This window comes from Lissotriton vulgaris, chromosome 11, assembly GCF_964263255.1.
Source record: "Lissotriton vulgaris chromosome 11, aLisVul1.2, whole genome shotgun sequence".
Classification (NCBI taxonomy): domain Eukaryota; kingdom Metazoa; phylum Chordata; class Amphibia; order Caudata; family Salamandridae; genus Lissotriton; species Lissotriton vulgaris.
The window spans coordinates 177,318,120-177,332,725 of record NC_141699.1 but is presented as its reverse complement, the minus strand read 5'-3'; the positions used below and the strand labels follow the sequence as shown (position 1 = coordinate 177,332,725).

The following is a 14,606-nucleotide window of genomic DNA, read 5'->3' as shown; positions in this document are numbered from 1 at the left end:
AAGCAGTATCAGACAAAAGAGATGCAGCAAGTTCAGCATTCATTGTGGTCTGGACACGACAGACTAGAGATGTCATCGACAGTGGTTGTTCGACACCGCGTCTGTCTGAGAACTTCTAGCTTTTCTCGGGATGTAGAAACAACTATATGAAATCCTGAGGTCTGTACGAGTACTAGGAAGTGTGGAAAACCACTACTGGCTGTTTAAGAAAGAAAATTTAAAGTGAAACAAAGCTAGTAAATAAGCCCAACGTAACTAACTTTTGGGCATATCCCTTTACAGGACGAAATCCCTCACTCACCAAAGGTGACATGCTTCATCATTTGGGATTCTCCTCCCAGAGGAAAAACCTAGTTCCTCTGGGGGCTACAACCCCTTTACTGAGAGAGAGGAGCTCAGGGATGTTTTTAATATAGTGTTGGATATTCTAAATCCACAAATGAAGAGCTAATAGTATGAGTGAGGGCGCAGCGCAAACAAAATGTTATCAAAACTGTGAGGAGAGTGAAGAATAAAACTAGCTCAAGGACGTCAAAAAATCTTCCAGACGTGCTTCGCCAGGATTAAAAACGCAGTGCACCAGCGGTCTAAATTAAAAACTGCGATGGTGAAATAAAAACTAATAGGTCAACATGTTTCAGCCATATCCCCTATGCGTAGGCTAGGCTTTCAGCAGGACCTTAGATGCTGCTGAAAGAACAATATGTGAGTGACATAACACAAAAGGATACAGGGACACTAAATTCCTTGATGTCTGTTACGAAAAAATTACCCGTAACCACTGGGTAAGTCGTCACACCTCTACCTGGCAACCGCTGGGGAAGGGGGCACTGCTCTGTCCGTCGGTACACCGGCGAAATGTACAGCCGGAGGGATGTCCTGGCTTCCCTTATGGACATGACCTTTGATAACACCTGTCTCCTTGGAGAGAAGGCAGACATGGCCCTGGAGCGCTCTAAAGACTTGTGGGCTATGGCCATGTACTTGGGCCACTCAGTGGCCACCTGTCCCAGTCTGCCTTTTGCCCCTTTCGTGGCCATGGAAGGGGCTTTCAGTGACGTCAGTCATATCCCAGTCACAAGACCGCGCAAATTCAGCAACCTCTTCACTGCTGTGGGTGCAGCTTTTTTCAACCCTCTGGGTCCCCCTGCATCCTCCAAACCTTCCTAGTCTGGCCCTTCAAGATCATTGGGGGCCAGTTGGTAGCAGAATCAGCCATCACCGCCACCATTTGCAAAACATCATGTTGGATAGGTGGTACCCCTCCCTCAATGCCTCTAGACTGAGGAAAACCTGAACTTGCTACAGGAGGAGTAATGTCTCTCTTTGCCAAGGGAGCCATAAAGAGGGTTCTGGCAGCAGAAGTAGGTTGTGGTGCTCTTCCGGATACTTTCTGGTCCTGAAAAAGGATAAGGGCCTTCGTCCTATTCTAGTTCTGCGTGCCTTTAACTAGTTCTCAAAAAGGAAAAGTTCAAGATGCTCACTCTGGCTCAGGTCTTGTCTGACCGAGACCCCAGAGACTGGATGTTAGCACTGGACTTGCAAGACGTCTATTTTCACATTCCTGTCCTGCCTGAGCATCGGCGTTACCTGCGATTCACTGTAAGCCACAAGCACTTTCAGTCCACGGTGCTCCACTTTGGCCTTACCAGTACCCCTCGGTTTTTCACCAAGTTGTTGGCTGTGGTCGCAGCTCATCTGCACAGATTAAGGGTGCCAGTCTTCCCCTATCTCGACGACTAGCTGTTGAAGGCGAGCTCACCCCAGGCTGTCGTCTTCAACCTCCAACTTCCAGACAACAGCGAACTTCTTGCTTTCTCTGGGGTTCACAGTTATCATGCTGAAGTCACACCTGACTCACTCTCAGATGGTCCCTTTCATCTGAGCTGTCTGGACACAGTGCAGTTTTGGGCCTATCCTCCTGAGCGGTAAGTCTCGGATATTCAAGTTATGATACCGATGTTTCAGCCTCTATCCTAGATTTCGATGAGACTGACTCGGAGGCTGGTGGGCCTCATGGCATCCTGCTAGTGACACATGCCAGAAGGCAAATGTGGGCTCTGCAGTGGGACCTGAAGTTCCAGCTGGCACAGCATCAGGAAAAATCTCTCCGACATGGTCCTGATCTCGGAGGGAACTGCACAGGACCTGCAGTAGTGGCTGACCAACCGCGATTTGGGTCAGAGGTCGACCCTACTCCCTTCCCCCAACCAGATCACACATTAGTGAAAGATGTTTCACTCCTGGGATGGGCGACCATCTGGGAGAGCTGGAGATCAAAGGATTCTGGTCTCCGGCGGATTCCAGACTCCACATAAACGTCCTGGAGCTCCGAGCGATTCGCTTGACAATAAAGCTTTTCTTACTTCCATCAAGGGAAAGCTGGTTCAGGTGTGTTCACGGAAAACACCACTGCCATGTAGTACTGAAACAAACAGGGCCGGTGTGGTTGTGGGCCCTTTGTCAAGAGGCCCTGTTTCTCTGGACATAGCTGGAACAGCACGGCATGTCTCTGGTGGTTTGACACCTGGCAGGTTACCAGATAAACCCAGCTGTCGATGCCTAGCAGATCACAAGGCGGAGTGGCATATTGTCTCTTTCAGGGGTTGGGGAGAGCCTTAGTTAGATCTGGTCACCTCTACAGAGAGCACACAACGTCCGCAGTTTTGTACGTTGGAATTTTCAAGGCGGCGGTCGCTCAGAGAAACTTTTCGTCTTAAGTGGACTCAGGGCTCCTATATGCCTTTCCGCCCATACCACTTCTGCCCGAAGTGCTCAAGAAGATCATGAGCGACCGAGCCCAAGACATTCTTGGGGCTCCGGACTGGGCATAGATAATCTGGTATCCCAAGTTTCTTCAATTGAGCATAAGCTCTCCGATGAGGCTGCCCCTTCGGGAGGATCTTCTGTCACTCCAGCAGGGGAGGGTTCTTCACCCAAACCTGTCAACTCTACGCCTTCTTGCGTGGAGATTGAGAGGTGGCAGTTGATAGCATTTATCTTCCTCTTGAAGTGTGCAATGTAATTTTGGCGCTAAATCGACCCTCCACAAAGACAGTGTGCGCTTGCTGGTGGAACAAATTTGTAAAATATTGCACAGAAAGATATATTTATCGTCTTTCTGCTTTCCTCTCTCAACTCCAACTCTTTATTTTGATCCTAGCCCAGCAGGGCTCTGCTCGGGACACTCTTAAAGGGTACCTTTCGGCCTTGTCTACCTTCTTGAGTCTGCCAGACGTACCCTCTTTACTTAAATTCCCTATTGTAAATAGATTTCTGTAGGAGCTTGTAAATATGTTCCCACCAGCCCCATTCATCATGCCTCAGTGGGACCTTCATTTTGTTCTCACTCTTCCTGATGTGTGCTCCATTCGAACCTCTGATCAATTGCCCCCTTCGGCGGCTTACCATCCAAACAGCCATTTTTAGTGGCATACACTTCTACGAAGAGGGTGAGTGAATGGCAGGCTCTGTCATCCAAGCCATCTTACGTGACCATACCTGATAAGTTGGTGTGTTGCGCTAGGGCGTCTTTCTTACACCATTCCCTGTGGGGCAATCCGTCATCTTGCTCACTTTCTATACTCCTCTGCACCCCTCCAAAGAGGAGGAGCGACTTCACCATCTGGACCCAAAAAGAGCGTTGTCGTTTTTCCTTGACCACACTAAAGAGTTCCAGTGGATCACCAACTCTTCATGGGGAACGTTGGATCAAACCTGAAGGCTCACTCCAGCTAAAACTGCTACAACGTTATTGCAACGTGGAGTTCCTGTCCATAATATTTGTCAGGCAGCAACGTGGGCATCCCTGCACACATTTACCAAACATCACTGCCTAGACAGTCAGGTCCGATGGGATGGCCTTTTTTACTGCTCTTTCCTGCAGGACTTCCTGGTCTAACCTTGTCTGCAGTCCCTCCTCCGGGAAGGTATTGCTTTCTTATCTATTCAAAGGTAAGGAATCTGCAGCTAGATGTCTCTATCAGATGGACAAGTTAATTACCTTCAGTAACACCTTATCTGGTAGAGACCTGATCTAGTCGCAGATTCCTTACCAACCCTCCATCCTTCCCTCACTGCAGACAGATTTTTAGGGTCAGGGCTGATCCCTTTCAGGGCCCTAGTGTTCTAAACACACCACTGTCAGTGCACTTCATAGCTCCGTGCTCCTGGCGTGGAAAGTCATGAGAAGTGACTGACGTCAGCACGTCGAGGTGGAACATTTGTAGGTGACGCGGACATTACTTCTGGAGCTGCTGATGTCACACGGAGTCGACCAACGCCACCTACTGGCGTGCAAGGGTATTGCACAAGGAAAAGTCTTCTGGATCCAGCCTGATGCCTGGGAAATTCAAAGGTATGGAATCTGCGGCTAGGTCATGTCTCTACCAGCTAAGGCGTTACCGAAGGTAAGTAATGTTTCCAATAGTACATGCACCCTCTAATATTGGAGTTCCTTTGATGATAGACGTCTTTCAGATCATGTTGCTGGGTAATGTTGTTTAATTCTGGAGATTCATCTGCCTGTGCTCTGGAAGTAATGGTGGACCTATGTGGAGTCAGATTTAGTATTGCATTTTAGTCACCATTCCAAAATATAATGTGTGATTTAATGTGAAGGAGAATGGGCGTTACCTCCTTTAGGAATGAATAGTTTTGCCATTTGACCCATAAATATAAACAAGATTATCAGTACATCCCCTACATGACTACTAGGTGCCTACCTTCATTAATTACTATTGTACATGCATATCGGAATTATAAATCTTTAACAATATGGCAACCCCTTCCCCGGGAGTCTGTTTTATACATTGCAAAATTCCTATGAGAATCTCAAAATTCATGTCTGGCAGAGGGGCAAAGTGAGTCCCCTGGAGCAGTGCAATTACTGTCTGATGTTGATGTCGGTAGGCAACTTCACTTTGCCTTTGCGGGGCTATTCAGCGGTCTTATATTCCAAGACATTAGATGGATTGATTATGATACCCATCAGCCACTATTTATCGGCACTATTGGTATAGCACCTGTCATCCATTTTTCTTTCCTCTGCAATACATAGCTTAGCTATGTGTAAGTTTAGTAGCATTGCTGTTATGTACATATTTGAATACATTGCCACTTCTCGGTTACCCTAAATAATCCCTTGCACCTCCCACACCTGATAACCGAAAAATAGGTGACAGCTACCCACAATAACACATACCCCCCAGTGACCTAAAAACTGCAGCCCAATCTCTAGTTCTGTCTTGACTATGGTAATGCCACTCTAACCGGGACAGCAAGAACACACACAGCCCCCATGAGAGCCACCCTAAACGCAGCCGCAAGAATGGTCTCAGGGACCAGGAAATATGACCGCATCACCCCTGCATTACAGGCCCTAAAATGGCTACCCATCAAAGCACGCTGCGCCTTCAAAACGGCCTGCCTCACACATAAAGCCTTGCACACAGGCAAACCGGATTACCTTGCTGCTAAACTCACAAAAGCTGGTCAATCAAGAAACCTAAGAAGCTCCAACTCGCTCCTCTTAATCCCCACAAAAAGACATAAACAAAAAGCTCTCTCCTGCTCTTTCTCTGGGAATGGCCCAAAAATCTGGAACTCTCTCCCTACTCACATCAGGACAAATCCCTCTTTCACGATCTTCAAGACACAACTAAAAGAATTTCTCCTCAACCGCCATCTCTATGCATCCGGCCTATGACCTCGTTCTTCTTGGTCCCCAATATCCTTGATGATTCTCACTGTACTTTATTGCTTATGTTTTTCTTTATGTATGTTGTATAGCGCTCTGATAACCCCGGTCTTGTAAGCGCTATATAACACTCCGAAAAAAATAAATAAATAAAAATAAGGTGTCCAAAGGACACATATCACTTTGTTAATGTAAAAAAAGGTACGAAAAGGGGTTGCTGCATTAAAAAAAATTACGTTTACTTAATTGAAAGGTGATCACAGACATCATGGTCTGCTGACACTCATGGGGAAAGATACCTGTGATGGCCATCAGTATGAGTGAGTCCAGTTTGCAACCTGCTCTATTAACTTTCCTGTATGTAGGATTACTACCCACTCTGAATCACCATTTTACTAACCAACATATTTGTTGGCATTTTACTGACCAACCTACGTTGATTCGTGAAATTGTTTAGTGGTTGAGAAAGTACTGGTCGTAAATGGTGACCACTTCTTAGTACATCTTGCCCTTAGTTTCCAACTCTGTCTTTGCTCTTGATACTTTGGAAGGGATAAAAGGGGGAGAAACCGAGTAGGACCAGTTTTTAAACCCATCTCTTTGATTCTGCAAAGCTGTATATTTTCACCAACCTTGCCTTTGATCTTGCACTGATCTCATAATCATTTCATGGTCGAATTCAAAGTGAAATGAGAACAGGCTGACCTATCAAACTGACGACTGCTGCCTCATAGACCCTAGCTTCCAACTAGTGTACAGAATGTAAAACAAAAACAAATAGTTCTGTTGGGATGTGTGCAATTGCTTAGAACATAGTTTGTAAATCCAGAAATAAATTACTTATTTTTAGGAAAACGTAGAACAATGAGTCCCACAGGAAATTACTTCACACATAGAGAAAGACACGCACAGTAGAATATAATGATCAATAATATATTCTGAATAAGTAATAAATACTCAAGGCTGTCACAGTTGCACATATATTGCGTCAGAAAAACAATGTGTTTTCCGGCGGTGAAGAGGGAACTATGAGATCGGGAAGTAAAGTACGCATTGCTCTTTCCTGTGCGGCTGAGAGTGGAGTTGGATGGCTAGTGGTGATTTTTTGACTCTCCAGAGGCAGTATGGGAATGGATGGAAGGCTGGAGCACGGTGGGAAGCCAAAGAAGAGACCGATTGGGCAGACCTAGTCAACACAGAGGTATCCGTACGGAGACGGTAAACAGCGGCTCAGCAGAGGAAGAAAGTCAGCTGAAGGAGCAGGACTCATCATCCTGGGCTACAAGGAGGGAGATCTCACGCACAACTGAAAGCGCAATTAGAGGGAATGGGGGAGGGGTGGAAATACCCATCATTGCGAGACTTCTTTAAAAATGGGACCTATTGCAATAAAGCAGACTGATTAGTTCCACTGATATGATCTGAAAGGGAGTAGACCTTATGAATCGTGGATGGCTAAACTACAAGTTAATTGTGAAGTGTACATGCGGGAAGGGGGGTTAGGACACCCCTTGCATTTTTAGCATTTCAGGAGGAGAGAGAGGCACTCTGCCAGGTTTGGGAGTTGGTAGTTCTAAATCCACGGGCAGGGGGGCAGGGAGGGGACTGGGGGGTGAGGGGATGGGGGATGTTTGACGGTTCACTGTTTAATTGTGCAGCTGGGACGATAAATACTGGACAGGATGTTTTACATTTTTCTCGCCGACCGCTTTGATCCGTTTAATTGTTGCTCATTTTGTGACTTGGGATGGGAGATAGAGATCGGACACGCAGTGGAGAAGTGTGGCTCACTGGTTAGAGAAGGCAGACCTGGAAGCAGAGGTCAGCCCGGGACCAGGGTTCGATTCCCGGCTCGGTGGGGTCTTGAGTCCTAAAATGTCCATGGACTCGACAATTCTCGCTCCGGTTCCTACTCGATTCACAGGTTCACACTCTGCGACTCTGGGCAATAGCTTGCTTAATCTCCACAACGGCCCCTCGCGGCGGGATGCCTGGCTTTCACCTTGCGGATACCCTGCCGGGGTTATCTCGCAGGGGAATCCCAGGACGGGTTCCCTAAGCAAGCGCTTAGAAACCGGTCGGTGATTTGCGCTATATAAATTCCTGTACATTTATACTTTCTGTACTGACTTGGAATGTTAACGGGATGGGGGACAAGATCAAGAGAGTGCGACAGTATTTGAAGCGACATTCTCCTGACGTGGTCTTGCTACAAGAGACGCACCTGATGGGACAGAAGAGTAAGGCCCTACTAGATAGGGGTATAAACTCCTAGTCCATGCTGATTACACTTCGGGGTTAAGGGGGACGGAAATTCTGGTAAAGAAGTCTCTACCTCTCATAGTTCGTAAGGTATGGGCGGATCATGCGGGGAGCTTCGTAGGAGTGGAGGCCCGATGGGATGGTAGGGACCTCAACATAATTTCAGTTTATCTACCTCCTTCTCTGGGTAAAATAGCTTTGGAAGACCTTGGAGGTAGGCTGACAGGACTCCAAGAAGGCACATTGATTATGGGAGGCGACTATAATATGACGCTAGATCACAATCGACGGCCATCCACCGAGGTCAAAAGCGAAATCCAATGCTTTAATTGCTGACTTTACGACAGCATTAGGATTGGTGGATATTGAGCGCTCTAGCCCACGGTCAAACTATTCACTTTTTTCTCTAACATGCACCAAAGCTTATCTCGTAATTATTATTTCCTCACACACCTGTCATCGGTGGGTAATTTTGTCAAATCCCAGGTTCTACTGAGGGGCATATCTGACCATTCCCCGGTCTGGGTGGAGTACACAAATTGGGAAAGACAGGCACGCACCACTATCGTTCTTAATCCATGGCTTCTTCACATACCAGACATTAGAGAGGAACTTCGCACACAAACTGAGAATTACTTCGCCGAAAATGTGGGCTCAGTCACATCCGCTCAGACAATCTTTGAGGCATACAAGGTAGTTCTGAAAGGACAGGCTTTATATCTGAAGATGGGATACATCACTAAGCAATGCGAGCTTTTGGTACAGGCGGAAACAAACCTTCTTGACCTAGAGTAGGAACATGCACAGAATCCCTCGGCTGACGCCGCCCATATGCTTCTACTGAAGCAGGATGAGTATCGGATAAAAACCAGGGAACACATGATGGCTAAGTATCGCCATACCCAGCATAGAATATATGAAATGGGAGATAGGGCTGGCAGGACACTGGCTTGGTTAGAGAGGCGAGAACAGGGATCGAGATGGGTACATAAGTTGACAATTTCAGGAGGTGACACTGTGACACATTCGCTGGAAATTGCTGAGGAATTCGCTGCTCACCTAGAAAAGGTATATTCCCCCTCTACTCATTACACTGCTGAGGATTCACGCCAGCTCCTCCAGAATAGTGACGTTCCGGCCTTCTCAGAGGCAGATAGGGAGACCCTAGATGGGGATCTCTCAGAAGAGGAAATCGGCAAAGCTATAGGACAGATTAAATCAGGGAAGGTGATGGGGCCTAACTGCATCCCGGTTGAATTCCTCAAAGTCACTGCCTCTCGCACGATATCTCATTTGAAGGCCATGTACGAGGAGAGCCTAGAGATGGGCCGGCTGTCAGTGGATCAAAGATTGACCACAATAGTGGTGATTCACAAGCCGGGCAAACCGGCGGACTTATGTGGCTCCTATAGGCCAATTTCTCTGATTAACGTAGAGGCAAAGGTATTAACGAAAGTCCTCGCCAACAGGCTGGTGGCTTTATCACAACATTAGTCCACCCTGATCAGACTGGGTTTATGCCTGGAAGGAATACAGCCCTCAATCTAAGTCGCCTACATAACGTGATGGCCCGCAAGGAATACATTGAGCAGCATGCCTCGTTGTTGTCTCTCGATGCCTTTATGACCTTTGATTTCATAGAATGGCCATACATGTTCGAAGTTTTAGAAAGGGTGGGTCTGGGTCCCAAGTTTAAAGCCACAGATGTTTTGAGACAAGTGAAGGTAAATGGTCATACATCCCGAACATTTAGGCTATAACAAGGTACCAGACAGGGATGCCCTCTGTCCCGGTTGATATTCTCTCTTTTATTGGAGCCCCTTGCGGCGTGGATACGCCGTGATGTTATGGTTCGGGGGCTGAGGTGGGCGTACGAAGTAGAAGAACGAATATCCCTATATGCGGATGATATACTGCTGTACCTGGCTTCCCCATACAAATCTATAACGGTGGTGCTTGAAATCTTCACAAATTTCGGCAAATACTCCGGGTATGCGATTAACTGGCATAAGTCCGTATTTATGTGGCGGGGACAGGTTCCCAGGCTTCCAAGGCTGTTCCATAGTGGTGGAGGAGGATGGGTATTGATACTTGGCGGTCTTTGTTACGTCAGACCCAAATCTATTTTACAGCTCCAACTTGGCCCCCTCCCCCGTTGGCTAGATTGCGAGCGGACGTGAAACACTGGTGATCCCTTCGCTCTCGCTGCTGGGATGGGTTGCGCTCTTTATGATGCTGGCCCTTCCTCCCTTCCTTGCTTCCTGTATATCCTTCACAACTGCCCACACAAAGTTCCGGACTCATATTTCAAAGCGGTGGAAGGAGAGGTCCGTACGTAGAAGAAGCTGACTAAAAGTTGGTATGATGGAGGCGTTGCGCTTGCCGACCTGCAACTTTATTATTGGGCAGCACAGTTAGTGACTGTCAATCATTGGATATACCGTCCTCCGGATGACCCTGCATACGCTCTTGACCGATATCAAACTGACCGATCCGGCTATTGGGGGGCCTTGTATACTAGTGATAAGAAAAATAAGGGGCGATTCTTTGGGCCCACCCTACACAAGTTAGACATTTGGCGCACTGTGCATTCTCGCCTGAGATGGGCTGGCATCCTCACAAAGGTAGCGCCACTTTGGTAAACGCAGAAACTGGGCATGTTTTGCTACCAGCCCGGGTTTGACAAGTGGGATCTTATAGGTATCTCAGCAGTAAAAGATCTGGTCAAAAAGGGGACTATACTCACATTTGAGGAACTTCAGAAACAATATCACCTGACTCTGGGAGAAATGTATAGACATCTGCAAATTCTGCATGCTCTTAAGACGGCCTTCTCGTCCTTTACAGACATACCAGAATCTTCACCACTTGAGGACAGGCTGTTAGATGGGCCCTTGAATTCGAAAGCAATGTCTCTCACATTTAAGAAATTATGCAATAACCTCTCTGATACTTTTCCGAGACTCAGGGAGCGATGGCAGGACGATTTGGGATTGATTAGCGATGAGGATTGGCAGGAGGCCCTTATGTCCTCCCGAGAGGCAGCCATTACACTAAAATTTAGGTTGATCCAACTTAGGATACTGCACCGATCATACATGAGAGGACAGACCCTAGTAAAAATAGGTTCCAGATCTGACGATCCCTGCCTCAGGGGATGTGGCCAACAGGCCACCTTTTACCATACTCTGTGGAGCTGCCCAAAGATACGTGTCCTATGACAGGAGGCCTCGGAACACATGCAGTCGGCCTTACATAAGGAGATTGTCTAAACGCCACAACTGGGATTGTTGAATATTTTGGAGACGACTGACCTTACGGAAGTGGAAAAACAATTCATGACGCTAGGATACACATTAGGACGGGAGATGGTGAGAGGGTAGGGGGGAGCAACCACACCACTCGTCCACACATGGGCGAAAGAGCTTGACAGATGAATGCTGGCGGAAACGGAAGTCTTCGTAGCAAGGGGGTGCCCCAAAAAATGGAACCGGAAATGGTCGAACTGGAATAAATATCGAGGTGATCCTGTGCTATCCCCAATGATGGAATTGGAAATGCATAAACGTACAGAGAGTGCAGATTGTGTGTAATGTATAATTTTGTTTACTGATTGTCCAGATGCGGAAGTTGTGTAAGTCGAAAAAGTATTGTCCTTCTTGTGTACATGATTATGATGTTAACCAATAAACACATTTAAACAGAAAGAAAAACAATGAGTGACTATAGTGAACAAAGTGACATGTATTGAATATGTGATATAGACAGTACACTATATACAACACAAATACATGGGAAAATAAATGAGGGGGAGGGGGAATTTTTGGTGAAGGTTTCGTCCTTTCTCTTTATGCAGGATTCAAAAATCAATTAAATTGTGATCATGAGGGCTGTGCGGACATATATGGAATGTAGACGTTTCGGCCACGGAGTTGCGCAATAGAGTGCGTCAAAGTAGGTCTTCTTCAGGACAATGGGAGGAGGGTGGACAGCCAAAAAAGCTGACGTCTCATAGACTGGAATCAGAAATTCGTTTTTTCGGTAATGTATCACGTTTTAGTCAAGGAATCCTCCACCAACCAACAGGTGGAGGGTGGGCTGTTTCCTCCTTTGGGAGTCAGCTTGAATGCATATCAGAGGTGGTGTAAGCTTTGAAGTTCACCCCTTTAATGTGCCACTTCACTAGCTGTCCTGTCGGGGAGTGAGATGTCACCTCCTTTCCGGCCAGACCTTTATTTCACTCCTTCCTGGCAGGGGGTTATATTCCAGTGTAGGCAGCAGCAGATGCCAGGTCACCGGAAAGGCTGGGGCAACGAGATGGGCAACCTCTAAGGTAGCCACCTGGGTGCATGTTGCATCAAATACTACATGAGAATCATGTTAGGTTTGTTGAGACAAGTTGTTTGATACCAAACATGCCTATTTTCAGTGGGACCATAATAGAGCTTGTAACCTCGGGGTGCCCGGGTGCCAACCCATATTATCCTATGGCCACCTGAACATTATAGTTGCCCTTAATAGAAAGAGGTTACTATAAGGGACATATAAGCTTGCACTTACATGTCCACACCTTTAATGTAATCTACCCTGCCTCCTGGGCTCAGTTGATCTACCTTAGGGGTGACTGACCTACTGTAAAAATAATACTTTTACCTTGCCATACATGGTGAGAGCAAAGTTGAGTTGAAGCAATTAACACTGCTTCTGCAATCGCAAGACTTCTGTCATATGTTTACTTGGATCATTCAGGGTGGCAAAAACAGTGCTTCAGGCCCTGGTGACCCCTTTAACTCACATGCCCTGGGTACCACTGGTACCATTTACCAGACACTTATAAGGGGGTCAAAGTCCTTGTCAATTGAGGCTACCAATTCACATGTATCCTATTTAGAGAGAGAGCACTGGCACTAGGGCCTTGTTAGGCGGCTTCAGTCGCCATCAGAGTGATAACCATTAGCGTTGGGGCGAAAATTGTAGGGGTGACCATACAGAAAGGGCTATTTCCTACAGCTATGCACTTTCAGAAGAGACTCCTGAACTGGTTTCACGTATAATCTGATTAGAGAACTGAAATATTAGGGCGATTGTAATGTATGTCTTGCACAAATCACTTTACAATCTATTTGTATGGCTGCATATCGCTTCTTATGATATGACTACTGTTTTTAATATCTGTTTTTACCTGTAATTTTATGTGTATTTTATATAAATGGCATGGTTTTGTTTGATTTGACAAGTTTTAGAGATTGTATTACTAGGGTGACTGTACTGATTGTCATGCACAATTCACTTTACGACCTTTTATTAAGGCTGCACAATGCTGCTTTCGTCGTAACATTGTGTGTATTTTCACGCAGATTCTTGGATTGTTCTACTTATCAACTTAGTTCTTATCATTCCGTATACGTTACAGAATTCTGTCTGAATTAATCGTATTCTTTTATTGTAATTAACTGAATAAAGATGTATTGTCTGAATGGCTAGAGCTCATTAAGAGAACTTGAGATAGTGATTGAAATATTTCTTTTAGTTCTAGCCTCTAGTTTGGTGTATAACATTTCTGATGGGCAGTTCTCAAGTCGAGCTGATCTCATTGATGCTGCTGGAAGTTCGCTTGGGCGTGGTGCTTTAATACCAGGAATTGGTAAGATATATTACAATATATGACTTTGCACTGACTGCCTTCAGGTAATGTTTCTACCATAGCAATTTCCAGACTGCCTTTACCATTTTTCTTTCTTCTCTGTACATTTCATGTCCTATTTGTGATTTTGGTTTAAATCTGTATATTTTCAGATACATTTGTATGGTTTGAGAATTATTCATGAATTCAGATTTGAAGGCAGAACATATGATCAATATTTACATTTGATTTGGGTGAGGGCGCATTTTCCCATCGTCCATTTCGATATCTGCTGATCCAAGCAACCTCATTGACTGGGCATGACTGAAACAACTGTCAAAGTTGCCATTGTATGATCTGAAGAATTCAGAAATTCAGTATCCCAGAAAACAATCAAGGCGGTGCAGGGGTGCAGGAGGAGCAGGCCCTGACTTCATGTAGGATGTGGTCAGGCTTTGAGTGAGTAGTACTGTCTTAAAAAATACCAATAGGCATTCCACTTTTTACTGCAGATATTGTGGCTGCTGTTTTTATTTGAGCTATCTGCAGATCCAGTTTTGCAAAAATAAAATGTGGAAGGGTCTATAAGATGGTAGAAGGAGCAGCTTCCATACTTGGTGAGAATGTGGGGTTTCACACCTCACTGCTCCAGAAAAACACTTTTTTGTTTTGCAGCATTGTTCCAAAACTGGGTCCAGAGATTCTAGAGAGTCCAAAGGATCAGAGAAATGGCTACAGTCCCCATCAATCCCCCATATTCCTTTAAAAGGTTGTATTTATTTATTTATGAGATTTATTGAGCGCACAAATACCCATGGATGTCTCGGTGCTATGGAGTATGCTAGCAGGGAGATAGTGACTATTGATTAAAGAGCCAAAGTTTAGTAATGGCAACTAGGAAGGATCTGTCGCCCCATGAGACCTTTTTTGTCCGTGGTACCATCAGGAGGTTTGCTGAAGATGAACGTAAGCACCTTGAGGGAGTACAGGGACATAGTGATTTTTTTAAACACTCTGATCCGG

General features: G+C 45.9%; 1 protein-coding gene across 1 annotated transcript in view; it reads left to right on the top strand.

The window, feature by feature from the left end:
• HECTD4 (HECT domain E3 ubiquitin protein ligase 4) overlaps nucleotides 1–14,606 on the top strand; it is a 2,691,195-nt gene that overhangs the window by 348,717 nt on the left and 2,327,872 nt on the right. The window contains exon 10 of the mRNA XM_086943079.1: nucleotides 13,491–13,604. Within this exon, the coding sequence (XP_086799205.1) occupies nucleotides 13,491–13,604 (114 nt within the window). The remainder of the gene's footprint in view (nucleotides 1–13,490; nucleotides 13,605–14,606) is intronic.